We start from the raw sequence: 26,821 nt of genomic DNA on the forward strand, positions 1-26,821 counted from the left end.
CTGGAAAATAGGATGGAGATGTCGCCTGCCTTCACCCACGAAGAGGGATGCCCCAGCAGTGTCCCACGGCGCCTAACCCGGGGTGGGTGTATTTCTGGGCCCCCGGTGTGAAGCTAGGCTGTAACAAGGCCTGCACTTCTGGGGTGCTCTAACACCCCGCTCCGCGCCACCCGGCGGAGAAGGGAAGCCGCTCCGCCACCACGTGACACGCCCGCCGGGGGGCCTGCGCGCAGCCCGGCGAGGCCCCGCCCCTCGGGCCGCCGCGCGCCCGTAGCGCGCAAATGTCCCGGGTCGGGCTGGAGAAGGGGAAAGCGGGGGAGGGGAGCGCGGCGCGGGGGGCCGGCCCCGTACGTCGCGGCGTTCCTTCCTCCCGCCTCTCGGCCAGGCCCTGTGTCTCCTCGCCGCGGCTCCGCCCCCTCGTCCCGGCGCTCCAGCCAATGGCGGGGCGGCGCGAGCCTCTCCGGCCGGGGGCGGGGCGTGCGCGCGGGGCCTGGCGCGCCTGCGCCCTGCCGCCCGCCCCTCGCCGTGAGGAGGAGGTGGAGGAGGAGGTGGAGGAGGAGGCGGCTCGGGGAGAGCGAGCAGCGAGCTGGACCGCGGAGCGTGAGTGAGGGAGCCGAGCCGCCTGCCCGCCCGCCGCCGCCGCCTCCCCTCCGTAAGCAGGAGCCCGGGCCGGGGCCCGGCACGCCGCCCCAGCCCCTCCCTCGTCGTCAGGCCGCGAGGGCAGCGCGCGCGAGCCAGGGGGAGGGAGAGCGAGCGAGCGAGCGAGCGCCGGGAGGAGGCGGCCGGACCGAGCGAGCGCCCGCGCGTGTGGCGTGAGGGGAAGCCGCTGCCCGCCCCCTTCGCCTTCCCTTCTCTCCCCCTCCCCGCTCCCCCCCCGACCGCGGAGCAGCACCATGTCGGCGCCGGCGGCCAAAGTCAGTAAAAAGGAGCTCAACTCCAACCACGACGGGGCCGACGAGACCTCAGGTGAGGAGCAGGCGAGGCGGGGGCCGGCCCGCGCCGCCATCTTCGCCGCCCGCCCGGCCCGCAGGCCGCCGGCGGGGCCCGGGGCGCGCGGGGGGCGCTGGGCGGACGGGCCGGCGCGCGCCTCGGCGCCCTTTTTTGTGCGCGCGGGGCCGGGGCCGGGGTGGCGCCGCGGCGGCGGACGGCGCTGCGAGGCGGGGGCGCTGCGGCCTGCTCGGCGCGGGCGGAGGAGACCCCCCCTTCCTCTCCCCCCTCCCTCGCTCTCCTCCCCCTCCCTCCCTCCCGAGAAGCCTCTCTTTATTGTGCTCCGCCATGATGCCTCGCTCCCATCAGCCGCCGCCGCCGCCACATGGTGCGGCCGGACGCGGCCCCGCGGCCGGGCCTCCGCGCGGCTCCCCCTTCGCGCCCGGCCTGCGGGCGGCGCCCCCGCACCCGCACCCGGAGGCCGGCCCCGGCGCGGACCTCTGCCTGGAGCTGGGGCGGGGTGGGGGCGCGGGGAAGCACGCGGCCGGCCGCGCAGTGGGCCTGGCCCGCCCGGGAGGATGCTCTGGCCGGCCCCGGGCACACTTCCCACGTGGGGTGGCCGCCCCGTCGCGGCAGAGCGCTGCGAAACCTGGCCCGGCGGCCAGCGAGTCGGAGGGGCTTTACGATGGCTCGCAGCAAACCTCCCAGCCTTGGCCGCAAAGGCTTTCTCGGCAGGGGGGCTGCAAAACCCGGGATGGTTACCGGAAATGAACCGCGCGATCAGGCCCCTTCACGCCCACTTAGCTTTGTAGGTTCTGCAGTCTTCACCGGACAAAAGGGCACCTCTTCCATAGCACACCCCTTTCCTTCCTCTGCCTTCCGTGGCTCATAGTTTTCAGACTTCATGCTTGCTCCCTGTAAGTGCTTCAGAATCGTGTGGGGCCTCATCTCAGATAAGCCCGCCTGAAATTGGGTTGGAGGGGAGAGAAAGGTCAGGGTCGAATCCTAGGGTTCTTATTCTAAGAAGGTGAAGTCCAGTGTTTTTACGATGGTCCGGCAGATTCAAGAGCCTTACCTGTCAGGCATGTCTGATGTCTTTTAATTGTAATCGATACTGAGCAGTATTTTCAACTTCGTGTAAGAAGTGATTCTACCACTGAGATAGGTGGTGTCCTCATTTTCGTTATGGTCTTGGGTTAGTTTCCGTATTGGAGTTAACAGCTGGCATCATTCTGTTAACAGGTATATAACGTGATAAATAACCGTAAGGATTTTTGAATAAGGCTTATTCCTTATCTTTCATAATAGTAACTTTAGTAACTGGTCTCTTTCTTGTAAGGAAACTCTTGAAAAAGTGCTGCAAACATTCTTGAGTAGCCTAGCAGATTGCATGATTTGTGAATAGTCTTTTAATTAAAAAGTAATTTGTCAACTACGGGCATGAACACGTGGAGAGCATGCCTTGTAGTAGGCAGTTTCTTTTTTTAAAACTATTTTATTGATATGTCACATCACAGACTCTTAACATCAAGAAAACGAATTTCATATTGTAACTAGCATTGAGTCCTATACACCTTTTTCTTACAGAAAAAGAACAGCAAGAAGCAATTGAACATATTGATGAAGTACAAAATGAAATAGACAGGTAAAGTTTTTTGTAGTTTACTTTGCAGAAGTTTTCTGAGATGCAGCTTACAGTCTGGTAATCATTGAAACTATGGTCAAATAAATCTGTATCCACTGGCTAAGTGGGGATGATTTTAACTTAGTTGGAAATATTTTGAAAGGTCAGTGTTAATTTCCTGTGAAAGACTTATATGTTGACCAAAAAGTTTTTGAAGAAAGTACATTGACCTTGTAAAGCTTTGGTTTACTTTCAAAGGCTACAAGTTGTCTGAATTGCAGTGCCTGGGCTTCTGATAGTTTAGCATCATGGCATCAGTGTTGCTCCCACTTGGGTTATAACTTTGTTACTTTATTAGCACTTTTTTTTTTTTAAACATCTGCTTGAGGTTGAAACAATTGAAGTTAGCCTGGTGATAGAGTTGGTGATGTAAATATACAATGTTACCAAAATGATCAGTTTGGGCACTTTAAGAACTGTTTAACTATTGAGTGTGTTGGTGAAGCCTATCAGATTGCCATCTTAGTTTTGACTTGAATGTCTAACTACAAAAATCTAGGTGTTTTGGTCATTATAAATAATTACTTTGTACTCTTCGAAAGCTAATATTCTGGAGTTTCAGCAATTTTTGTATTTGTCAAATACCATCATTGTCAACATTGTTTTTCATTTGCTTCAGACTTAATGAACAAGCCAGTGAGGAGATTTTGAAAGTAGAACAGAAATATAACAAACTCCGCCAACCATTTTTTCAGAAGAGGTCGGAATTGATCGCCAAAATCCCCAATTTTTGGGTAACAACATTTGTCAACCATCCACAAGGTACGTTGTATCAGAGCATTATTCCAGGGTATGGGATGTCTGTGCTTGTTAGAGTGGAGGGACTTGGCTTGAGAACTTAGTCCAACATGTTGGTTACACGAGATTAAAACACGTAAGAGAGGGGAGGCTTGCATTTAAAGCTTTTTGTATTTTATTTTATTATTATTTTTTAAAGATTTTATTTATTTGACAGAGAGAGACACAGCGAGAGAGAGAACACAAGCAGGGGGAGTGGGAGAGGGAGAAGCAGGCTTCCCACTGAGCAGGGAGCCTGATGCGGGGCTCGATCCCAGGACCCTGGGATCATGACCTGAGCTGAAGGCAGATGCTGAACGACTGAGCCACCCAGGCGCCCCAAGCTTTCTGTATTTTAGAAGTGACTATATTCTAACTTGGAATTCTCTTTAATTACTTGGTAAAAGATAGTGACAGTTCTGACATTGAGCCATCTGGTTTGCACTTAATGGATTTATAAAATCAAAAATGCTCACTAAGTTTGGAAAATTTTTAAAGGCATCACTTGAATTGTTTGTTAATATTTGTTTAATACTCATTTGACCTATAAATTTGCTCATCTAGTGTCTGCACTGCTTGGGGAGGAGGATGAAGAGGCGCTGCATTATTTGACAAGAGTTGAAGTGACAGAATTTGAAGATATTAAATCAGGTTACAGAATAGATTTTGTAAGTATCAGTAACTCCTCTTGTTTGCCACTGTGGAAATGAATTGGAGCTTTGGTTGGAAGACCTGTTTGTATTGATTTCCAGTTCTCCAATCTTTTATTATAGTATTTTGATGAAAACCCTTACTTCGAAAATAAAGTTCTCTCCAAAGAATTTCATCTGAATGAGAGTGGTGATCCATCTTCAAAGTCCACCGAAATCAAATGGAAATCTGGAAAGGTATTTGAGGAATTGTTGGGGGAAGGTATCATTTTGTGTATTTTGGTTTAGTTGAACCATTTACCAATACTTGCCACTTTGATAATGTGTTCAATGCAGATCCTTAAAATGTAAAAAACTGTAGCCAAATATAATGGCTTGGAACTGTTGTTACAAATTGTAGTGCAAGTCTTTAAAGAAACAGGCTACATTTTTTTGATTTTCATATTGGTGACAGCTTTTTCAAATGGCTTGCTACTTCCCAAGCTACATTTTTGTCTGTGTTTTAATGGTGAACCCATATAAAATTATTTATTTAATTTTTAAAGGATTTTATTTTCTTTTTAAGATTTATTTATTTATTTGACAGACACACAGCGAGAGAGGGAACACAAGCAGGGGGAGTGGGAGAGGGAGAAGCAGGCCTCCCACGGAGCAGGGAGCCCGATGCGGGGCTCGATCCCAGGACCCCGGGATCATGACCTGAGCCAAGGGCAGATGCCCAATGACTGAGCCACCCAGGCACCCCAAGGATTTTATTTATTTGACAGAGACACAGCGAGAGCGGAAACACAAGCAGGGGGAGTGGGAGGGGGAGAAGCAGGCTTCCCGTGGAGCAGAGAGCCCGATGCGGGGCTCAGTCCCAGGACCCTGGGATCATGACCTGAGCCAAAGGCAGACGCTTAATGACTGAGCCACCCAGGCGCCCCTAAAATTTTTTTAAGATTTTATTTCAGAGAGGGAGAGAGCAAGCATGAGTAGGGGGAGGGTAAAAGGGATAAGCAGACTCCATATTGAGCAGAGAGCCCTATGCACGGTTCCATCACAGGATGCTGAGCCACCCAGGGGCCCCCCATGTTAAATTATTATACTGTGTTATGGTAGTGGTTGTCAAAATGGAACTAATTTTGTAAAAAAGCCAAATGGTACGTTTTCAGGAAAAGCTTGTACAAATTTGACAAGTCTTTGCAGACCTAGAATTCTGGGATTTCTTTTATTTACCTGCTGTATGTTTTATGATTTGTTTTAGATAACATACAGGTGTTACAAACACCCCCCACCCCCCCGTTTTGGGTTAAAATCTTAATTTATAAAGGGAATTTAGGTGTTGTGGAAAACCTGTGTCAGAAGTTCTTCTGTCTTCATTTAGGATTTGACGAAACGTTCAAGTCAAACACAGAATAAAGCCAGCAGGAAGAGACAGCATGAGGAACCAGAGAGCTTCTTCACCTGGTTTACTGACCATTCTGATGCAGGTGCAGATGAGTTAGGAGAGGTCATCAAAGATGATATTTGGCCAAATCCATTACAGTACTACTTGGTGAGTTGAGAATGTACTTTTATTTCAGGTTGTATTTGTCTCCTTTGTTTGAAAATTAGTTCCTCAGGTAACTCTTGGTTTTTTTAAGGTTCCCGATATGGATGATGAAGAAGGGGAAGGAGAAGAAGATGATGATGATGATGAAGAAGAAGAAGGATTGGAAGATATCGATGAAGAAGGAGATGAGGATGAAGGTGAAGAAGATGAAGATGATGATGAGGGGGAGGAAGGAGAGGTAAAAGAAAATTTGGTTAAGTCCAAAAAAAGATCATCTCAAAGGATTTACCTTGTTATTTTGTGGGTTTAAATATATTGTATAATAGAACTGGCCAACTGATTGTGGAAGGATTTGTAGATGAGACAAGCTATTTTATTGTCCAGGATGGAAGAAGATTTTAATAAGGTCATTGTGTCCATGATTTAACTATGTAACTAGTTCTGCCTTTGTGGTTAGTACTCCATCCTGTCCTTCCCTGGCCAGTACTTAATGAAGGTGATACGGATAGTGCCGCTGGTCAAATTCTGAGATCTCTGAGTAACAGATTTGCATGTTTTGGACAAACATTAAAATTCTTATAGTGAGATTGGGATAGATGGGTTTTTGGTTTGTATTATTTGGTGTGAAAGAGGTGAGTGATTTTGGTGGGTGCTGAAAAGTTAATTTATCTGAAACAATATCACTGGGTCTTGCAATTGAGATTTGATACAGACGGATTTGTAGGTTTGTAAAATTACAAGTCCCTGTAATGTGGTAGTTTGTTCTGTGGAAGTCTGTAAGTGTTTGAATGTTGGGGAATGACTTTAGAATTAACCTTTGAAGATTGACTGCCCACTTTTTTTCTTACAGGAGGATGAAGGAGAAGATGACTAATGGAACACTGATGGATTCCAACCTTCCTTTTTTTAATTTTCTTCAGTCCCTGGGAGCAAGTTGCAGTCTTTTTTTTTTTTTTCTCCTCTTGTGCTCATTCGCCCTGTTTTTTGAAGTCTCTTTTCTCTCCCTTTATACCATGGTTCTCAACTTATTTTGGGGGGAAATACCTTGAGCAGAATACAGTGGGAAAAGAATCTCTACCCCTTTCTGTTCCAAATTCATTTTTATCCCTTCCTGTCTCAACAAAAACTTTATGGAATCAACACCACCGTGCTCTGTGGGAAAAAAGAAAAACCTTCTGCTCCCTTAGCTCTGCTGGAAGCTGGAGGGTGCTAGGCCCCTGTGTAGTAGTGCATAGAATTCTAGCTTTTTTCCTCCTTTCTCTGTATATTGGGCTCAGAGATTACACTGTGTCTCTATGTGAATATGGACAGTTAGCATTTACCAACATGTACCTGTCTACTTTCTCTTGTTTAAAAAAAAGAAAAAAAAAACTTAAAAAAATGGGGTTATAGAAGGACAGCGAAGGGTGGGTTTGAGATGTTTGGGTGGGTTAAGTGGGCATTTTGACAACATGGCTTCTCCTTTGGCATGTTTAATTGTGATGTTTAACGGACATCCTTGCAGTTTAAGATGACACTTTTAAAATAAAACTCTCTCCTAATGATGACTTGAGCCCTGCCACTCGATGGGAGAATCAGCAGAACCTGTAGGATCTTATTTGGAATTGACATTCTCTATTGTAATTTTGTTCCTGTTTATTTTTAAATTTTCTTTTTGTTTCACTGGAAAGGAAAGATGATGCTCAGTTTTAAACGTTAAAAGTGTACAAGTTGCTTTGTTACAATAAAACTAAATGTGTACACAAAGGATTTGATGCTTTTCTCTCAGAACAGGTGTATTTAATATGATTTTCCAAGTTTGACTTGTATAACGTATTGTCAAACTTTGTCACCCTGACTCCGTATTTTTTGATACGCACTTTGCAGGGTGACCTCAGGGCTGTGTGGACTGAGAAAGGGATCTGAATCAATGTAGTAATGTCTCCAAAGCCAGGAGCCATTGTGGGTACAATTTGCTGTCAGTTTCTGAAATCTTCACATCAGTCGGGATACCAGATTGCTCAAAACTCAGTTCTGATTATGTTGTGCCCTTGATTTGTGTCTCAAATTGGCATTTTTAAAAATGGGCCTTTATTTACCTGGATATAATAGTGCCTGCTACCACCATCAGACAGACCTGGTGCTCTAATGCCAAGTTACACACAAGGCAGTTACTGGCATGTCTTCGTTGGTACTATGAAATTTGGCCGAGAAGACAGACTCTCAGAGTAAGAAGTCCGTATTGGTGGTAAGAAACTCAGGAGTACTTTTGTCTCAAAGTACTAGCTATTTAGCATATAGCTCTCCAGCGAGGCCTGTCTGTGTGAATCCGGGTGAGATGCCGGGCCCTGCTCTGCTAAATGCCATTGTGCATAGGATACCATTTTGGGAAGCTGCCTAATGCATAAGCTTTTTAATGCTGTAAATTATAGTAGCTAAAATTAAATGCCACTTAACTTTTTCAGAGATGAATTAATGGACAGCCTGGTCAAAATTCAAAGCTTTTTGATGTATAAAACTTTATAAATGGAACTATTCCATCAATAGGCAAAGTGTAATGAAAACCTGTCTAGATGGATAGTATGTAATTTCTGCACAGGTCTTGTTTAGTAATACATCACTGTATACTGGTCAGGAATCTTGCTCCAATAAAGGAACGTAAAGATTTTTTTTGACTGGGGTCATTCTCCTTGTTTTGTAGAGACATGTTACTTGCTTTTGGATTGAGATCATAAGGAAGCTTTTCTGTGTGGTTTGTGTTCATAGTGACTGGGGGGGGAACTGCTCTTCAAATTGTACAGTATAGCAGAGGTCATGTCTGTATGAAAGGGTAGGTATAAAGGTCATGGAAAAGAAACTTCTTTGGAATGTAGTCAGTTCCTGAAGGGATTGAATATTTTCAATTAAACATTGAAGTCTCAATGTTTAAAGGACTCTTGGCCAGCAAAATATCCCTAGTAGCTTGAATTATTACTCATTAAGTAGGCCTGTAATTTTTGTTACTCAAAAGTTAACAGCTTACTAAAACTGACTTCCTACGGGCTGGTGAGATAAGAGCGCTGTCAGGTTATAATACGTCACCATGAGTTTAACCCAATCTTAAAATGTTCCTTTTGAGAAGGTGATTTTTAAAAAAATAGCCCTTAAAGATAACTTCCAACTATTGAGATCACCTTTGAGATTGCCACGTGCCTGCAAATCCTGTGAAGGAGAGCTGGGCTGTGAGGCTGGCAAGTGGCAGTGTGAGTGTCCTGGAAAGTGCTAGAGTAGCAAGTGCACTTTGCCTAATTGCTGGCCCTTAGGCAAGTGTGTATTGGAAAGTGCCAGATGAATGGCTTAAAACTCCTTCGGTACAGGACATTTCAAAAGGAGGGCAAGTGGCGGCTGTTGAGGTACTTTCTCAGGGAAGAGGGCATCTGCCAAAGCTGTGCTGAACTCCACTTATGAGGGAGTAAACTACATGAACTGGGGCACAGAGGATAATGTATGGATAATGTATCTATCTGGTAATGTATCCTTAGGTTTCATTTGAAACCTGAAGGAGTATGTTTTTTTAGACCATCCCTGCAGTTGAGGTGGTTTCTCCAAGGATGTTCTGATTTCTAAAAGACTTAAACTGTTCCCTGACCTCTGTGACAGGCCCTGCAGGTTGACGCAGCTCTGGCTCTAGGATGTAGAGTTTTAAATGTCCACAGAATCCTGCCTTTCTCCTTGGGTTGCGATTGGTTTTACATCTGGCCTGTTTCACTTGTGTTAGCTGGCTGGCTGCCAAAAGGTATGGATTTTTGACTTGATGGATTTGGGGGCCTTTTGGGCTTCAGAGGATTCCTAGTCAGTTGTGTTTCTGAGCTAATTTGGTCATTTTTATCACTACTGCTCTATAACAACTGGTTTCAGGGTTTCACTTGGTCCCTAAAACATAGGTTTAGTTTTTCTGCCATTTTGGTTAGGTTTTGCTATGAAGTCTTTCTGGCCATTTCAAGAATGGAATTCTGTTGCAAAGGATGAAAACTTCCAGAGTTTCTGAAGATCAAGACAAGTTCTTTAGGAGATGGATGAATAGCCATTCCAGTTGTTTAAAGAGGACATCTTAGCCTTTGGAAAACTAGTGCGTCCCTTCCCCCCGATCCCCCCAACCCCGGCAGTGACCATTCCCTTTTGAACATGAGGCTGTGTTCATGAAGACTTAGAAGTTTCAGGTCCAAGGCAAAGGACTGCAGTTTTGTGATTAGAACAAGAATAGTGGGGGGGTTGTGCCAACTTGATTAGTTGGTGACATTACATGCTCCTCCTACCCAAGGGAGGCAAATCTAAACATAGATGGATTGATGTTTGCAATACTGGGAAGGAAAAAGTAAAGAAAGTAAAACTTTTTTAATGTACCCTGCCAGAAAGTTTTAAGTTTCTTTTGGGTTGATGTTTATATAGGTTTTTTTTTTTTTTTTTTTGATGTTTGTATAGTTTTAGTAGCCAATTAGCAGGAGAGTTGTTTGTGCACCATTCAGTATTTCCTGGATGTTGAATGTGAAGTGAACTTCAATTTTCTTTCTTTTCTTTTTTTTTTTTTTAAAGATTTTATTTATTTATTTGCAAGAGAGAATGAGAGAGAGCACGAGAAGGAGGAGGGTCAGAGGGAGAAGCAGACTCCCCACCGAGCAGGGAGCCCGATGCGGGACTCGGTCCAGGGACTCCAGGATCATGACCTGAGCCGAAGGCAGTCGCTTAACCGACTGAGCCACCCAGGCGCCCGAACTTCAATTTTAAGAATTACAATTTCATGAAGTATCAGACAAGTTGAAGCTATTTGGTCAGACTCCTCCATCAGCCTAGGATTTGGTTTCCTTGTGGGTTTGCCCAGCCTGGGGTTTATGGATTCTGCTACTTTTGACCTCCTTTCCTTTACTGACCAGTGAGGCAGTGAAACACCGTAAAGTTGGAAAATCATTTTGAGTTCTTCCACATAATTCAGCTTTCTTGGCTGTAGGAGTAGATAAATGATCCTCAAGATGGGAGATACCTGCTTTGCTCGCTTGTTTGTGCTTTCCCTCAATCTTATGACCTGCAGTCAGAAACTGATAGTCCTTTTGCTTAATTATGCTTAGTTAACATTCAGCTCAGCGCATCTTGATGATAACCCACTTAAAAGAGCCTACTATGTGCTGTTGTCTAAGCCCTCAGCAACTCTGCGCCCATGTGTAAAAGTGTCTCGACTTGCCTTTGATTATGAACTGTAGGCATGCCCCCCACTGAACCAAGTTGCCTTCGCATATGTTGGTGTCATTTGGTTGATTTCCCATTGCAGGACAACCCAGGATTGTCCATGGCTTGTCAGCATCACCTTCTCCACTCTGTTGGGGAGGTGGTCAGAGCAAAGTGGAAGTGACATTTCCTTCAGTAAAAGCACTGGAGGGTGCCTATTCCAAGTCAGCAAATCAGCCACCTTCAATATTTGACCCCTACTCCCAGCCCCTTGGACCAGGCTCCTTCCAGTGAAGTCCTGGCACAGAGTGCTGGTTAGCACAGGATCCTAGAATTCCTACCCAGGCAAGCCACTGCCAGGTCAGTCAGTGCCCACCGATTGGCTTTCCTGAAGTTGTGGCTGTTTCCTAAGATGTAAACGTGTCTTCTGTTTGGATGGGTTCTTTAGGGCAAGGGAAGAATAGTGGCTCTGGCTAACCCAGAAAGCTCCACTCTGAGTGGTGGGGGCCTGAGAGATAACTTGGTTTTATTTGTTTTTTAAGATTTTGTTTATTTATTTGAGGGCGCAAGCAGGGGGAGAGGGAAAAGCCGACTCCCCGCTGAACAGGGAGCCCAGCGTGGGGCTCAATCCCAGGACCTTGGGATCATGACCTGAGCCACCCAGGTGCCCGGAGATGTTTGGTTTATTCACCTGTCCTTTGTAATTTGGCATGATTTGGGCGAGGCTTTACTTTTTTGAGACGTATACCTTCTTAGAGTAGTGACTCCAGACGGCCAAGACAGGTTTGGGATTAGCCCATTTGACACCAAGGATCTAAGACTACGAGAAACGTCGGGGCGGGAACCAGGTGGTGGGGCTCGGGGGAAGGCGCTGAGCCGGGCTGGAGCGGGCCGGCCGCACCGGCAGTGTCCCGCGGCCGGCAGGCGGCGCTATCGCCACCCTGCCACCCCTCAGGGCAGCTAGAGAACCCCGGCCCAGGAAATGTCCCCTCCTGCCCTTCTGTCCCGGGGCGGGCTTCAGCGTCACACCGAGCCGGAACTGCGGCCTCAGGAAAGGGGCGCTGGGCCCAAAGCCCGCGGAACGTGGGAGCCGGGGATGCGCGGGGGCCTCGGGTGGAGGAGTAGGGTCCCGGGCGCTGACCTCTCGCAGCCGAGAGGCGGCGCTGATCCCAGTCCCGCGAGGGCCAGCCGACCTCGGGAGGGGGCGCCCGATCCCGCGGCTGCGGCCCGGCTTCCCGGGAAGTTTCAAGTTTGAAAGTCCTGGCGGTGGGGCCGAGGCTTCCGGAACCACAGTGGTCGAGAGGAGGGGCCGAGCGGCCGGAGCGGCGCCATGGAGGAGGGGGCGCCGCGGCAGGTGAACGGCGCCCAGAGAGGCAGGGCTGCGGGCGCGGGCCGAGGGGGTCGGGAAGTCTCATTCACGCCGCGGGCGCCCCGAGCTCCGGCCGCGTCCCCTAGACCCGACCCCCAGCCCCTCCCGGGTCCCTTCTCAGCCCCGGCCCCGGGCTTCGCTACACCTCGCAGGGCAGACCTGAGCATGGGGGTGAGTCGTTCATGTGCCCTGAAAACGTCCCCAAATCACCCCCAAGTGACTCAGAGCCTCTAGTCAGGCCAGCGCAGGAGCACGTCCGAATCCGCAGTCAGGGCCACCAGGATGGGTTCCAAAGTTTCCCCAAATCGGTTCTTCCCTGTGGGACTGTAAGACCGGTAGGAGTCTGCCTGGAAAGCAAAGGGGGGCCGTGGGGGCACATTGGGACCAGTCCTGGGGGGAGAGGAATGTGTGTGTGTGTGTGTGCAGGAAGAAGAGGGACTTGGAGGGGGCCAATCTCTGTGCACTTGTGTGGGGGGGTCCTTCCCAGATCACAAAGGCATGTGGGGATTGGACACAATCCAGTTGGACACAATTGGACAGAATTGGGGGAGCCTGGCCCAGTACCTGGGCGGGAACCTTCGGGTACACAGAGGGTTCTAGTCCAAATGGCGAGGGCGGCGGGGTTCCTGCCAGCCCTGGCAATAGGTGCTGGTGGACACAGCAGCCAAAGCTGTGTGTTTGTTAGTGGGGAGGGAGGGGTGGAGGTCTGCCCAGAGCAAATGGGGTGGGGTCCCAGCTGTAGAGCAGAAAGGCGGACATGTGTGTACTTGGCAGAATTCCAACCCAGAGCAGACAGGACCATGGGGTATGCCCAAGGGCAAAGTGTCCTCCGCAGGACTCCTCGAGTGCCCCCACCCAACGTCTCAGGCAACCTTAAGTGCTGCCTCTGCCCCCTCCCACCCCCTTCCTCCGGAGGTCCCTCCGCCTGTTCCAGGAGTGGCTTGTACACATTTTCCGATTTCCTGTGAACCTCCGCCCAGCAGCGGCAGCTGGGTGAGTCAGGACCCCGGTGGCCGGGCCCCCCGCTCCATGGGATCTTTGTTTGCTCAGGCCTTTGGCTCTGGCCCTCTGGCCTAGGGCCCTCAAAGGATTTCCTGAGTCCCGCCCCTGCCCTCTGACAGCCAGGCCAGCAGCCCAGCGCAGGCCTGGGGTGGGGGCGTCCCTGAGGCTGGGGTGGCACCCCTAACACTGGGCTCAGGAGATGGAGAGCCGAGAGGTAAGGTGGAGGCCCCAGAGGAGTCCATGGGGAGTGGGGGGCATCATGGGTTACCCTGGGCTGAGGTCAGCTTTGGCACTGGTTGGTTTGAAATGTTGGCTTCTGAGAAGGAGCTTTTCCTCTTCCTTGCTCCCACCTGGGGTGAAGTATGAGAAAACCTCTACTTCCTCCCAGTAGCTGAGCTCGGAATGGCTCCCAGAGACCTCCTCAGCCCCTCTCTGAGCCTCTGCTTTGCTACCTGAGGGAGCATCCCTGGCCCCAACTCAGGCCTCTGGCTGCCCTCTCTGTGTGACCTTGGGTGGCTCCCTAGCCTCCTTTCTGGCCCCAAATCTCAGCTGGAGTTGCAGCCTTGGAGAGGGCAGCCCAATGGGTTGGCGAGGAGAGGGTGGCATCCCCTTCTCGGTGTTGTGACCATGGGCAAGTTACTTAACCTCTCTGTGTCTCAGCTTCCCCATCTGTAAAATGGGGATAATAACTATACTTACCTCATGGGATTGTTGTGAGGATTGATAAATTAATGTATGCAAAGCTCAGAACAGACCCTGACACCATGTACTTTTGTCCCTTGAACAACCCAGGGGTCTGGGGCACTGACTCCCCTCCAGGCAGTTGAAAATCCACGTATAACTTTTGACTCCCCCAGAACTTAACTACTAATAGCCTACTGGTGACCAGAAGCCTTACCGATAACATCAACAGTTGACTAACACCTATTCTGTACGTTATGTGTATCCTATACTGTGTCCTTACAATAAAGGAAGCTAGAAAAAAAGGAAACGTTATTAAGAAAATCGTAAGGAGGGACGCCTGGGTGGCTCAGTTGGTTAAGCATCTGCCTTCGGCTCAGGTCATGATTCCAGGGTCCTAGGATCGAGTCCCACATTCGACTCCCTGCTCAGCAGGGAGCCTGCTTCTCCCTCTCCCTCTGCCTGCCGCTCCCCCTGCTTGTGTTCTCTATCTCTCTGTGTGTCAAATAAATAAATAAAATCTTAAAAAAAAAAAAAGAAAATCGTAAGGAAGAGAAAATACATTTACAGCCCTGTACTGTGTTTACTGAAAACAATTTGCTTATAAGTGGACCCGCGCAGTTCAAACCTGTGTTGTTCAAGAGTCGACTGTAAACATTGCCAATTTTTCCCTCTCCCTCCTCCCTAGTGGCAGAGGATAGGAACATGGGTGGAATGCATAGCTTCGGGGTTTGCATCTGGCCTGGGGATACTAGCTGGAAGGTCAGGCCTCCCGAGCCCTGGGGGTCCATCCTGGCTGCTGGGCACACCTCCTTCTCCCTCCGTCTGGGGGGACCCGAGGCCGCTGGTGGCTGGGATGGCAGGGGGCATTACTGCTCTGCTATTCCACAGCCTGGGGCCCGGCAGCGGCCCCCGGAGGATGAGAAAGAGGTGATCCGCCGGGCCATCCAGAAGGAGCTGAAAATCAAGGAGGGTGTAGAGAACCTGCGGAGGGTAGCCACAGATCGCCGCCACCTGGGCCACGTGCAGCAACTCCTGCGCTCCTCCAACCGCCGCCTGGAGCAGCTACACGGAGAGCTGAGGGCGCTGCATGCACGCATCCTGCTGCCCGGCCCTGGGCCCGGCCTGGCCGGTGAGTGAGGGGTCGGACCCCTGGGGACAGGAGGTGCCGGGCCCACCCAGCTCCTCGACCTCGGCTCTGAGCCCTCTCAGAGCCTCTTCAGGTGTACCCCTGCCCAGGAGGGGAGGAGAGAGCAAGGCCATAGGGCAGGGGGCTCTTGGCTCTGGGTCAGGGCTTCATGGGCCCCACCCTGTGCACAGAATCTGTGGCCGCGGGCCCCCAGCCATCTGCAGCGCAGCCCAGGGCTCGGCACCTGGAGGCTCTCCAGAGGCAGCTGCAGGTGGAGCTGAAGGTGAAGCAGGGGGCAGAGAATATGACACACACGTATGCCAATGGCACACCCAAGGTAAGGCTCCTGGGGTCTGAGCGGGGAGATGTGGCTCTCAGATTGTTAGGGGACGTGCTGCCCCAGCCCCTGTTCTGAGAGGGAATGCAACCGGGCCAGTGACCCTATAAGGGAGACCCATTCTTAACCATTAGTCTGATGGGGGAGGCACAGCCCCCAAATCTCAGCTTGGTGGGCAAGGCATGGCTTGAACCCCTAATCTAACAGAGAGGGCAAAACTCGGTCTAATGGGGAAACCCCAGGCCATGTTCCCAGTCTAGTAGGGAAGGTCCACCCGCGGCCCCAACTCCCAGCATGATGTGGGGAGCTCGGCCCTGATGGGTTGGGAGAAGCTTGACCCCAGCTCCTGTCTCATCTGATGGAGGAGGCTCTGCCCCAGACCGAGGCTAACCAAGGAGGCTTGGCTTCAGCCTTGGTCTGACCAGGGAGGCTCAGGGCTGGCCCTGGTTCGGTGGGGGCATATGTCATGCCCCCATAGGAGAGGAAGCTTCTGGCAGCTGCCCAGCAGATGCTGCGGGACAGCCAGCTGAAGGTGGCCCTGCTGCGGATGAAGATCAGCAGCCTGGAAGCCAGTGGGTCCCCGGAACCAGGTGAGGCTTGGGGAAGCGGGGCCGGGCCGGGCAGAGCAGGGCATGGGCCTGAGGGCTGACCCCTCCTCCCAGGTCCCGAGCTGCTGGCAGAGGAGCTAAGACATCGGCTCCGCATCGAGGCTGCCGTGGCCGAGGGTGCCAAGAACGTGGTAAAGCTGCTGGGTGGCCGGCGAACGCAAGACCGGAAGGCGCTGGCCGAGGTCAGACCAGGGTGCCCTCCCGTTGCTGCTCCTCTCTGAGCGTCTGCTTGTCCCCACGCCAGCCTCTGCACTGTGGCCGGGCCGTGCGGGGCCTCACTGCGGGCAGGTGGCCCGAGCCACTGGCCCTGGCCGCCGTGCTTCATGGACCCGTGCCCCCTGCCCGTTTCTGCTCCACAGGCTCAGGCCCAGCTGCAGGAGTCCTCCCAGAAACTGGACCTCCTGCGCCTGGCCTTAGAGCAGCTGCTGGAGGGTCTGCCTCCCGCGCATCCTCTGCGCGGCCGAGTGGCCCGGGAGCTGCGGACCGCCGGGTCTGGGGACCCCCAGCCTTCAGGGGTGCTTGTGAAGCCCACCGCCATGACAGGTAGCCAGGAGTCCCTCCCACGTCCGGGCTCCCCTTTTCTCCCAGCGAGCACCCTGAAACAGAGGGGGAGAACTCTGGAGAAGAGTTTCAACCCTGGTCCAGCAGCCCCCTAGCTGTGTGAGCTGGGGCAACAGACTTCTGCTCTCTGGACCCTTAGTTTATGCTTCTGTCAAATGGGGATGGTGACAGCACCTACTTCCGTGGGGTTGCTGTGGAATTCAGTGAGTTGTCGCGTGTGAAGCGCTAGGCACAGTGCCAGCACGGTCCGCACACAAGCAGCGAAGCTGTTATTTAAACGAGTAACCATGACGATGGTTAAAGCGTCCGTGTTAGGGGAGCTCACAGCCCTGGAGGCCGTGGTACCCAGTCCTGGGCAGTTTGGACTACTGGAAAGTCCTTTCTTACCCCTGAGCTGGATTTGTCTGAATTATAGCTGAATTATCATCATCAAATAATCTAAGCATGCTGACTTTGGAAACCCTGAACTTCCTACCCGGGACACAGGGCCAGCCAGAGAGCCCAGCCCCTTCCCCGGTCAGAGCTCGTTCAGGGTTAGACAGGCCACATCCTACTGTGAGCAGAGCTGAGAAGGGGAAGGACAGGGGCTGCATGCGCTCCCTCACCTGGTGTTGGGGAATCCGGAATGCTTCCTGAAGGAGGTGGTGTCTACACTTAGCCTTGAAGGCCTTCTGGGAGTTGGCCAAGTAGACAAGTTGGGGAAGGCAGGGCAGGGCATGGCTTATTAAAAGGCCTAGAAGTCGGCTGGCTACTTGGGGCCACTTTATATCCTGTCTCCTGGCTAAACACCCCAACTAATGTGGGCAGGGTCTGGGTTCGGCCATCTTTGGGAGACCTGAGTGTGGCAGTGGGAGAATGGTACCTGACGCTGTCACGTTCCCCGCAGGGACGCTGGAGGTCCACCTCCTGGGCTGTGAGCAGCTGCTGACAGCCGTGCCTGGACGGTCCCCAGCGGCGGCCCTGGCCGGGAGCCCCTCCCAGGGCTGGCTCCGGAGCCGGGCCAAGCCGCAGCGCGGTGGAGGGGATCTGGCCAGTGAGTAGTAGGGGGCCGCAGGGAGCTGGGGGCAGCAGAGGACCCCCACCCCTCGCCTGCCCTGACTCCCTGTCTGGCCCTGCAGCTGAGGTGCTGGCTGTGCTGAAGGTGGACAATCGTGTCGTGGGCCAGACTGGCTGGGGGCCGGTGGCCAAGCAGTCCTGGGACCAGACCTTTATTGTCCCCCTGGAGCGGGTGAGCCCCGGGGCGGGCAGGTGTGCCCTCAGGCCGCGGGGCGGAGGGCCGGCCAAGTGGGGGCACGTGCCATGCCCCGCTCCTCAGCCTGGCCTCCCCGACATAGGCCCGGGAGCTGGAGATCGGGGTGCGCTGGAGGGACTGGCGGCAGCTGTGTGGCCTGGCCTTCCTGCGGCTGGAGGACTTCCTGGACAATGCCTGTCACCAGCTCTCCCTCAGTCTGGTGCCCCAGGGACTGCTCTTTGCCCAGGTGCCCCCTACCCTGCCCTGCCCTGCCCTGGACGGGCCCCGGCTCCATCCGAGCTAGAAGGCCCTTCAAGACTAGGTGACCCATCTGCACATTGGAGTGGAGATTGGGGCCCGCAGGGAGGAGGTCTCCAGGATCTAAGGATCCCCAGCCCCTGTCTGAGGACTGCATGGGAGTCTAGAGGCCCACGTCTTGGTCCTGACTGCCTAGCCCCACGTGCGACCCTGGACAAGTGCCTCTCTTCTCTGGGCCTCAGTTTCCCCACTGGTACCAAGGCAGACATTGAATCCCTCTCTCTGGGCCCCTCTGGCTCTTGCATCATTGCACTGGAGGCTCAGGCTGGGATCCTGGAGAGCAGCGAGGTGCCCTGGTGGTAGGTGGGGTGGGAGAGGACCGGTCTCCAGCCCTGCCCTCTGCCCCCGCAGGTGACCTTCTGTGACCCTGTCTTTGAGAGGAGGCCCCGGCTGCAGAGGCAGAAACGCATTTTCTCTAAACGCAGAGGTGTGGACGGGGAGAGGGCTGTGCAGTTAGGGGGCAGGGAAGGGGCCGTTGGGGGCCTTGGGACTGAGCCCCCCTTTTGTCCCAGGTCAGGACTTCCTGAGGGCTTCGCAGATGAACCTCAGCATGGCGGCCTGGGGACGCTTAGTCATGAGCCTGCTGCCCCCCTGCAGCTCCCCAAGCACGATCAGCCCCCCGAAAGCGTGCCCCCAGAGCCCGGCCACACCCCGGGGAGCTACTGACCCTGCCTCGCCCAGGTGAGGAGCCACCCCACCTCGGCTGCCCCCTTCCTCTGCCTCTCTCCGGGTGCAACTGGTGTCGCTCACCCTGTGACCCTCTGTCTGTCGCTGGCATTGCTGTGTGTCCGTCCCCATGGCTCTTCCATCAGCCTGTGCCCTGCCACGTGTCTGCTTTCTCCACGTAGTAATTTCCCACCCAAGAAGAGCCCCCTGGGAGAAGAGACGAGGCCCCCGCCCAAGCCCCCACGCCTCTACCTGCCCCGGGAGCCGACCCCCGAGGAGATCCCGGTGAGGGGGTGCTGTGGCCCCGGGGGCTGCTGGGCTAGGGGTGGCGGGGCTGGAGGGAAAGAGGGCAGGAAGCCCGGCTCTGCTCTGAGCCCCTCTGCCCTCGCAGCGCACCAAACGCCCCCACATGGAGCCCAGGACGCGACTCGGGCCGCCTCCTCCCACCTCAGCTACCAGGTACCGCCGTCAGGCTCACTTTTATGCTTGAGACATTTACCTACTCCTTTGGGTGTTCGCGTGTCCATTCAGACATCATCTGATGCTCCTTGCGCTCAGGTTCTTACTCACTAAACCCACATTAGTGAGCTCCAGCTGCATTCTAGACTCTGGGAGACCTCTGTCCCAGGAACCCCCACCCCCGCCCCCAGGCTTTCCAGCCTCATTGGTGGGGACGGGACAGCCCAGGACAGGGTGTGGACGGTTTGGAGCAGGCATTCATGGAGGCCCAGCTCTTGTCTCAGGGGGCTTCCCGTGCCTTCTCTCTTGCAGGAACCCCCCCCGGCTTCAGGACTTCCGCTGCTTGGCCGTGCTGGGCCGGGGACACTTCGGAAAGGTAGTGGGCTGAGGAGGGTACCATGGGAGTGGGTGAGCAGGCCCCTGAGCTGGGAGGAGGCTGTGACCCATGGGGCCATGGGTGGGGGGAGCGAAGAATGCCTCGTGCTGTCCACCTGGAGCCCGAGCTCTTTCTGGTCCCCAGGTCCTCCTGGTCCAGTTCAAGGGGACGGGGAAATACTACGCCATCAAAGCACTCAAGAAGCAGGAGGTGCTGAGCCGGGATGAGATGGAGAGGTGTGTAGTCAGGCCCGTGGGTACCCGGCGCTGGAGGGAACCCCGGATGGCGGGCCTGGGCTGGGGGCACCGGAAGGCAGCTGAGTGCTCCTGGGGCTTTGAAGAGGTGACCCTCTGGGGCCAGCCAGTCCTGGGTTCTCTCTCTAGCACCTGCAGCGGTTAATTGGGTGGCCTTGGGCGGGTCCCTTCTTCTCTGTGCCTGAGACGTAGAAACCATCATTCTACCGCCTGGCACTTTGAAGACCCAGAGGGCCAGGGCTGTTGTGTGGGTGGCAGGGCTCAGCTAACAGGGGTCTTCCTTCCCTCCAAACGCCCCCTCTCCCCCCTCCCCCATCGCAGCCTGTATTGCGAGAAACGCATCCTGGAGGCCGTGGGCCGCACGGGGCACCCCTTCCTGCTCTCCCTCCTTGCCTGCTTCCAGACCTCCAGCCACGCCTGCTTCGTGACCGAGTTTGCACCCGGTGGCGACCTCATGATGCAGATCCACGAGGACGTCTTCCCTGAGCCCCAGGCCCGGTGGGTGCCCACCCTTCTTGTCTGCCTCTTCCAGCAAGCCTTCCCCGGTCCCCTCTGCCCACTCCCTTCACCCTGCTTCCCCCAGGGTGCCCAGCAGCAGAACGGTGTGGAGTCAGGGAAGCCTTGGTTCAAATCCTGGTTGTCAGCTCTCTTCAGCTCTCTCAGCACTGTGACCTTGGGCCTCGGTTTACGGAGCTGTGAATGGGGCGAATGAGAACTATTTCACAGGCTTGTTGGGTAGATGAACCCAATGTTTATAAATTGTGGAGTATGGGAACCTGTGACTAGTGAGTGACTAGCAGCTGGAGTTATTTCTTTTTTCTTTTTTTCTTAAAGATTTTATTTATTTGTCAGAGAGAGAGAAAGAGAGAGAGAGAGAGGGCACAAGCAGGGGGGAGCGGCAGGCAGAGGGAAAAGCAGGCTCCCCGATGAGCAAGGAGCCTGGATGCGGGACTCGATCCCAGGACCCTGGGATCCTGACCTGAGCCGAAGGCAGACGCTTAACTGACTGAGCCACCCAGGCGCCCCTGGAGTTATTTCTTGCCCAGCAGAGTGCAGGCCCTGGAGTCTGGGTCTGCCACTAGCTGTGTGACCCCAGGTGCATCCCTGACCTGGAGTCTTAGATCCTCCTTTGAAAAACAGATGTGATGAGTATCAGCTGCGGGTGGCTGGGAGGATGTGGGAGAGTAAGCCGTGAGGACACGTGGCCTCATTCCTGGCACAATCTCAGAGCCCAAGAAGGGTAGGCTGTCAGCGGGCAGCAGCCTTGGGGCCACTGTCTGGAGAAGCATCCGCTCTCCCCTGCCCTCCCCGTGGCGGGAGGCTCCCCTCAGGCTCTCATCCAACCTGACTCTGGCTGGGCCACCCAGGGCTGCCGGGGCCAGGGCCATCCTGGTGTCCCCCCGCCCTGCCCCCCACAGTCTTGGGCCTGAACTTCCCCCCATGCCACCCACAGGTTCTACCTGGCTTGTGTGGTCCTCGGGTTGCAGTTCTTACATGAGAAAAAGATCATTTACAGGTAACTTGCCCCGGAGGTGCTGGGGGGTGGGTAGTGGGGTGGTGAAGGAGCATCCACTGCCCTCCTCCTGCGATGCTCCAGGGCCCCCTTGATCTGCCCCCCCCGCACCCTCAGGGACCTGAAGTTGGATAACCTTCTGCTGGATGCCCAGGGTTTCCTGAAGATTGCAGACTTTGGGCTGTGTAAGGAAGGTGGGTGCCTCCTGCCCAGGATCCCCTGTCCTCCAGCCTTGCTCGCCCAGCCCAGGCCAGCAGGGTCCGGGCGCCCCCCCTACCCCAGCCCTCATTCCAGGGACCAGCTGGACACACTGGTTTTTCCTTCCCAGCCCTAGAGGCTCTTAAAGAGCCCCAGCTTGCCCTCAGCCAGAGGGAGAGGCCGTACTCAAGGTGGGAGAGGGCACTGGGTTCTTTTTCTTCATGACCTTGGCATGTGAGCTTGGCTGAGGCTCCGCTTCCTCCTGTCTGATGCATAAAAACGCTCCCACCTCCAAGGGTATGGGGCAGGGCTTGGCACGGGGTTCGGTACCCGAGGTCATGAGGGTTGGCTGTTGACTCTCACACCCACTGAGGTTATGTGGATGAGACACATCGGGCCGGCACCAGTGTGGATGCTGGTTTGCAGGGATCGGCTTTGGGGACCGGACGAGCACCTTCTGCGGCACCCCAGAGTTCCTGGCCCCGGAAGTGCTAACCCAGGAGGCCTACACACGGGCTGTGGACTGGTGGGGGTTGGGTGTGTTGCTCTATGAGATGCTGGTGGGCGAGGTGAGCACTGGACCTGGGCTGCCGGGGCCTCTAAGTTGGGGTGGGGCGGGGGTGGCTCAGGCGCCCTGCTGAGCCCCCTTTCCCCCTAGTGCCCATTCCCCGGGGACACAGAGGAGGAGGTATTTGACTGCATCGTCAACGCGGATGCCCCCTATCCCCGCTTTCTGTCGGTGCAAGGTCTCGAGCTCATTCAGAAGGTAATCAGCGCAGGGGCTGGCAGGGCCGGGCTGGACAGCGGCCGTGGCTCACCACCCACTCTCGGGGGCCCTGTGGCCCAGCTCACTTGGGGGACCTGGGCAGGTGGGCAGTGCCTGGGGCCGAGTGCCCTCCATGAGCCCCCCGTCCTCTTGCCCAGCTCCTGCAGAAGTGCCCCGAGGAGCGCCTGGGGGCGGGTGAGCAGGATGCGGAGGAGATCAAGACCCAGCCTTTCTTCAGCGTGAGTGGTGCTGGGTGCCTGGCACAGTGGGAGGCGTCGGGCCGCGTGGGCCGCTGTTCGTCGTCTCAGGCAGCTCTGTCCTCGCCCCCAGACCACCGACTGGCAGGCCCTGCTTGCCCGCACCGTCCAGCCCCCCTTCCTGCCCACGCTCTGTGGCCCTACGGACCTGCGCTACTTCGAGGGCGAGTTCACGGGGCTGCCGCCGGCCCTGACCCCGCCCGACCCGCGCTGCCCCCTGACCGCCCGCCAGCAGGCCGCCTTCCGAGACTTCGACTTTGTGTCAGAAGGATTCCTGGGGCCCTGAGGGCCTCTCTGGCACGTCCGCCCTGTCTGCCCAGCTGCGTGCCCTGCCCTGGAGGCCTGGGCCTCGCCGGGTTGTTCGGGGGTCTTGGGCCTTGAAGTGGCAGCGGCGGGGCTGCTGTGGGGGGCTTCCCACCCCCTGGGAGACCTGGACCAGAAAGGGCGGCACGGCAAGGAGCAGTTTGGTTTGGTTTTTTAATACTTGACTTGCTTTATGGATTATTAAACTTATAAAACTGTGCCCTCTGGAGGCATCCTGGCGTCGGAGGCGGGGTGGAGGTCTCCAAAGCCCAGGTCGCTGGTGCCCGATCCCCTGCACAGGTCCTCTGCCTCCCCTTCTTCCTTTGGAGGGCAGAACTGCCCACTGAGGCAGGGGTCCTGTCATTCAGCTCTGCTCTGAGGCCTGGGAGGAATGGGCAGGAGCGAAGAACCTCAGGCCCTCTGAGGGCCGACCCCAGCGGGGCGCATCCTCTCTGGTTTTCAGGCACAAGATGGCGGCCTTGCCTCCAGCGACCCTAAACAGCCTGGCTCCTGCCCTCCTCCTCCTCGTCCTCTCCCTCGGCCCAGAGGGTCTCCCAGGAGGGCCATCCGCAGAAGAAGTGGGTCAGGTTGCGGGTCAGGCCGCGGTCGAAGGGGTTGCTGGGGCGCTGGCGGAGGTAGGCAATGCGGTGCGAGGAGATGAACTCCCAGGTGGTGGTGTTGCTGGCCACCAAGTAGAGGTGTGAGGCGAGGAGCAGGCTGGTCGCCAAAGAGAAGAGGGAGAGCAGCAGGAAGGTGGCAAAGAGCAGCCCGCTGGACCGCAGCCATAGCCCCCAAGGCTGGGAGAAATGGAGGCCAGACCTGCAGGGCAGCACAGAGATGGGGAGCTAGGCGGGGGGACGGCAGGGGTGCCCCAGGGAGCCCTCGGGGGGGCAGGCCATTTGGGAGAGGGTCCGAGGCCGCCAAGAGGGAGTCCTGGCGCTCTCCGCCTTGCAGGCGCATGCTGCGGCCCCCCCCGGGCCCCCGGTGGCAGTGGCACCCACCATGCCAGGTACAGGCCCCACAGAAGCACCACCAGCTGCAGCGCCAGGTAGGCCACGAAGAGCGGGTGGTTGCGCTCCCCCACGCAGTTCTCCATCCAGGGGCAGTGGTGGTCGAAGCGACGCACGCAGCGGCGACAGTCACGGCAGTGCCGGGCCCGCAGGGGCTGCTGTGGGCATGGAGGGGGAGGGCTCAAGGCCGGCTCCCCTGAGGGGAGTGACGAGGTCAGGAGGCTGGGCCTCAATCTGGGAGGCCTTCCTGGAGGGGGAGGCCACGGCACGGGGGCAGGAGGTCAGGGAGTCTCCACCTTGCCCCCCTGGCCCGCGCCCGCGCCCTCCCGTGGAGGTCCCTGGTCACCCACCAGCACCAGGCAGTGTCTGCAGTGCCGAAGGGGGATGGCTTGAGGAACCATGGCCGTCTGCTCCTCCTGGACCTCTTCCTGAAAGTGGGAGATGGGGTATAAGATAGGGTCCCCTGGGGAGGCAGATGGTACAGGGGGGCATTTCCCTTGGGGGCTAGCTTAGCTCTGGGTCTGCGCGGTTGGGGGCCCATCCCCTGTGTCTTGGAGGGGGAGGGTATGGCAGAATGCTCTGGTCCGAGTGAAGCGAAGCTGTGTGACCTCTGTCCGTTGTCTCTCCTCGCTGGGCCTTGGCGACTTCCTCATTGTAGGAGGGGGTTCAAGAGCCACTAAGGATTCACTGAGGTACCCCCCGCAAAGCGCTCCGCCCAGATCCTGGCATGAGACTGTTACAGGGGCCTTGTGTGTCCTGTTGGTGGGAGCAAGGGGCCCCCTGGTTACCTGGGGCTGGGGCTGGACATTCACATAGCCCGGGTCCATGAGCGACACGGCCAGGTAGAGCAGCAGGGAGGCCAGCACGAGGAGCAGGAAGGTAAGGGGCAGGAGCAGCTCCCCCTGCTCTTCCCACTGCCGCAGCGCTGGAGAGGCCAGAGAAGGAGAGTGAGGCTGGGGCTGGAGGCGAACAGGAGAACATCCCCCCTCTGTGTAGGGGGATGTAGCTGAAGGTGGCGAGTCTGTCCCTGGCTGAGCAAAGGCCTGGAGATGGGGTTTAATGAGTGGTCAAGTCTGCAGGTGTGGCCACTGCAGAGGGTACAGGAGGGAGAAGTTTGGGCCCAGCAAAAAAAAAAAAAAAAAAAAAAAGTTCATCTGCATTTTATCTGGAGGGCAAAGGGTGATAGGGAACCATGTAAGCTTACAGGGTCAGATCTGTTTCTGAAAACCCTCCTGCTGGAGAAAAGAAGGAAGGGGGAGGAGGAGGAAGCCTGGAGGCAGAGAGCCTATCTGGGAGGGAGAGGAGGGTAGCTAGACAAGGGCACAGGCAGGCAGGAAGAGTGGAGACAAAGGGATGGATAGATAAGGAGGAAGGGGGTGAAGGGGCCAGACTTGACTAGATGGGTGGGAGAGGGAGGAGGAGTCCCTGCCTTCGGCTCCATGATGGGGAGACCAGCCAGGTCTGATATGCCCATGAGATAGAGACAGAGGAGGGGCTGGCTAGGGACTGTCCAACTCATGGGGGTGAATGAGGATTTGGGGGGGGAGTAGGGGCGAGGAGTGAGGGGCATGGGACAGTTAGATAACAAAGTGTGGACAGCTCTGGGGCCCTGCGGTTGTGAAAAGGAGCAGAGAAGGGAAGGTGGGTTGGGGGTTCCTTTTTGATGGGGAGACTGAGCAGGTTTTTAGGCTTAAGAATGAAGACCGTGGAGGAGGCTTGAGAAGGTCTTGAGAGGAAAGTGACAACACCTCCAGTCCAGGGGTTGAGGCTGGAGCAAGGATGGGGGGAGTGGGGCTACCCTCGTTGGCAGGGAGGGAGGGTGAGAACTTGGGTTGGAGGCAGCCTGGCAGGTAAAGAGGGGGAAGGATGTTAGTGGAGTCGGGGCAGTGGGGTGGATGAGGACCTCAGGGCAAGAAGTGAGGATGGGGAAATGCGGGACAGGCCACTCCCCTCGGTGTTTTCTTGCTCCAGAGGGTGGGGAGCCTGGACTTGGGCAGCTAGTGGCTACGGAAATGGGCGGGGTGCCAGTCCTTGATCTACTTGATCCTCGTAATCTTACGGAGGGACGGTTGGGAGTCAATTCCTGGGAAGGACCGGGTGGGTCCCGGGATCAGGGGAGATGGGGGCTCAGGTCGCTCGTCGGATCTGGTGGGCACCGGATGGGTCCTGGGATGCACAGGGCATCTGGCAGGGATCAGGAAGATGTTGCGATTTATTAGGGATCAACTGGGTATTAGGCAGAAGGCAGGTGGCTCTTGGAATGATAGATGGGGAAGAGGCTCAGGAGCTGGCGGAAATGGGGTGAATCCCAGGATTTCTGGGGCTTCAGCAGGAGACCCAATGAGACCCAAACGTCTGGGGAACCACGCGGGATTGGGTGGGTCCGGGGTCGCGCGGGGTCCGGCTCACCGGTATCATGCAGGAAGAGCACCAGCGTGATCCCCCAGGTCAGCACAGTGTGCCCGGTCCGCACCAGGACCCCAGGGCTGAGGAGCGCCCACGGCGCCATCTCCTCCGCCTGGGGCCCCACCCGGAAGAAGTGCCTGGAGAGGCGGGCCCTTTAAGGGAGAGAGGGGCAGCGGCCACGCGCGGATTGGTGGATCTGGGGGTGGGCGGGGCCTGATTGGGTCGGGGAAGCTGGCTATTGGATGGCAGCTGCGGCTGAGTGTGGCCCTCGAGCCAACAGGTGCCTGAAGAGGTTGGGGGCGGGGCCGGCGCGCGCGCAGCTGGTAACTCCCCCAACCCCAGCCCCCACCAGCCAGGTAACTTTCGGGGAAAGCCGAGGAGCAGGCGCGAGTCTTGACCCCGCCCCCTCGGGCGCCCACCCCGCCCTCCCCAACCCCACGGCCTTGCGCATGCGTACAGTTCCCTGGGCGCTTCCATGTTCGAGGTGTTTGGTGTGACTCCAGCTTGTGTTGTGCCGGTTTCAAAGGTGTGATGCCTGAGGTCTCTAGAGGGTAAGGATTCGGCCTCGGTTGCTCCGTGGTGACACCCTTACTGCCTTGCTATTCATTTTTAGATATTGCAAACAGG

At 55.5% G+C, this 26,821-nt stretch overlaps 3 protein-coding genes across 14 annotated transcripts; 2 read left to right on the plus strand and 1 right to left on the minus strand.

Moving 5' to 3' along the window:
* The first annotated feature begins 504 nt into the window (after positions 1–504).
* Positions 505–7,321, plus strand: SET (SET nuclear proto-oncogene). The gene is made up of 8 exons (XM_064580075.1): positions 505–966; positions 2,515–2,572; positions 3,231–3,373; positions 3,953–4,056; positions 4,162–4,275; positions 5,405–5,575; positions 5,664–5,810; positions 6,423–7,321. Exons 1-8 carry the CDS (start codon positions 894–896, stop codon positions 6,444–6,446), a joined length of 834 nt encoding a protein of 277 aa, XP_064436145.1. The 5' UTR covers positions 505–893; the 3' UTR covers positions 6,447–7,321.
* A 4,229-nt stretch (positions 7,322–11,550) lies between these two features.
* Positions 11,551–22,998, plus strand: PKN3 (protein kinase N3). 3 transcript variants are annotated; one of them, XM_064579680.1, is made up of 22 exons: positions 11,551–12,290; positions 14,694–14,934; positions 15,123–15,268; positions 15,747–15,858; positions 15,931–16,058; positions 16,236–16,419; positions 17,324–17,470; positions 17,556–17,665; positions 17,772–17,915; positions 18,338–18,413; positions 18,499–18,667; positions 18,799–18,937; positions 19,044–19,111; positions 19,424–19,487; positions 19,632–19,723; positions 20,063–20,239; positions 21,195–21,257; positions 21,372–21,448; positions 21,879–22,021; positions 22,111–22,218; positions 22,377–22,457; positions 22,549–22,998. In XM_064579680.1, the coding sequence occupies exons 1-22, from the start codon at positions 12,081–12,083 to the stop codon at positions 22,759–22,761; spliced, it is 2,892 nt and encodes a 963-aa protein (XP_064435750.1). In that variant the 5' UTR covers positions 11,551–12,080; the 3' UTR covers positions 22,762–22,998. The 3 variants fall into 3 exon arrangements, with proteins under 3 accessions (XP_064435750.1, XP_064435751.1, XP_045739226.1); XM_064579681.1 differs by having other exon boundaries at positions 11,553–12,104; positions 18,835–18,937; positions 22,377–22,413; XM_045883270.3 differs by having other exon boundaries at positions 11,707–12,104; positions 18,835–18,937.
* On the minus strand, positions 22,935–26,358 carry ZDHHC12 (zinc finger DHHC-type palmitoyltransferase 12). 10 transcript variants are annotated; one of them, XM_064579688.1, is made up of 5 exons: positions 26,198–26,358; positions 24,577–24,713; positions 24,139–24,216; positions 23,780–23,943; positions 22,935–23,597 (listed from the first exon to the last, which is right to left on the minus strand). In XM_064579688.1, exons 1-5 carry the CDS (start codon positions 26,295–26,297, stop codon positions 23,273–23,275), a joined length of 804 nt encoding a protein of 267 aa, XP_064435758.1. In that variant the 5' UTR covers positions 26,298–26,358; the 3' UTR covers positions 22,935–23,272. The 10 variants fall into 10 exon arrangements, with proteins under 10 accessions (XP_064435758.1, XP_045739228.1, XP_045739229.1 ...); XM_045883272.3 differs by having other exon boundaries at positions 23,780–23,946; XM_045883273.3 differs by having other exon boundaries at positions 22,935–23,608; positions 23,763–23,946.
* Between the last annotated feature and the right edge of the window lie 463 nt (positions 26,359–26,821).

This window comes from Mirounga angustirostris, unplaced genomic scaffold, assembly GCF_029215605.1.
Source record: "Mirounga angustirostris isolate CCGP_5_RB_7025 unplaced genomic scaffold, mMirAng1.0.hap1 SCAF_15, whole genome shotgun sequence".
NCBI lineage: Eukaryota > Metazoa > Chordata > Mammalia > Carnivora > Phocidae > Mirounga > Mirounga angustirostris.

Excerpts from the sequence above, each read along its gene's own strand:
- SET (XM_064580075.1), top strand. The coding sequence starts at position 894 with ATGTCGGCGCCGGCGGCCAAAGTCAGTAAAAAGGAGCTCAACTCCAAC. Across the intron at positions 967-2,514 it reads CGGGGCCGACGAGACCTCAG|AAAAAGAACAGCAAGAAGCA; the intron begins GTGAGGAGCAGG and ends TTTTTCTTACAG. Across the intron at positions 2,573-3,230 it reads GTACAAAATGAAATAGACAG|ACTTAATGAACAAGCCAGTG; the intron begins GTAAAGTTTTTT and ends CATTTGCTTCAG.
- PKN3 (XM_064579680.1), top strand. The coding sequence starts at position 12,081 with ATGGAGGAGGGGGCGCCGCGGCAGGTGAACGGCGCCCAGAGAGGCAGG. Across the intron at positions 12,291-14,693 it reads GGGCAGACCTGAGCATGGGG|CCTGGGGCCCGGCAGCGGCC; the intron begins GTGAGTCGTTCA and ends GCTATTCCACAG. Across the intron at positions 19,112-19,423 it reads CCTCCCACCTCAGCTACCAG|GAACCCCCCCCGGCTTCAGG; the intron begins GTACCGCCGTCA and ends TCTCTCTTGCAG.
- ZDHHC12 (XM_064579682.1), bottom strand. The coding sequence starts at position 26,297 with ATGGCGCCGTGGGCGCTCCTCAGCCCTGGGGTCCTGGTGCGGACCGGG. Across the intron at positions 24,832-26,197 it reads GCTCTTCCTGCATGATACCG|GCCTTTGCTCAGCCAGGGAC; the intron begins GTGAGCCGGACC and ends CCCCATCTCCAG. Across the intron at positions 24,217-24,576 it reads ATGTCCAGCCCCAGCCCCAG|GAAGAGGTCCAGGAGGAGCA; the intron begins GTAACCAGGGGG and ends TCCCACTTTCAG.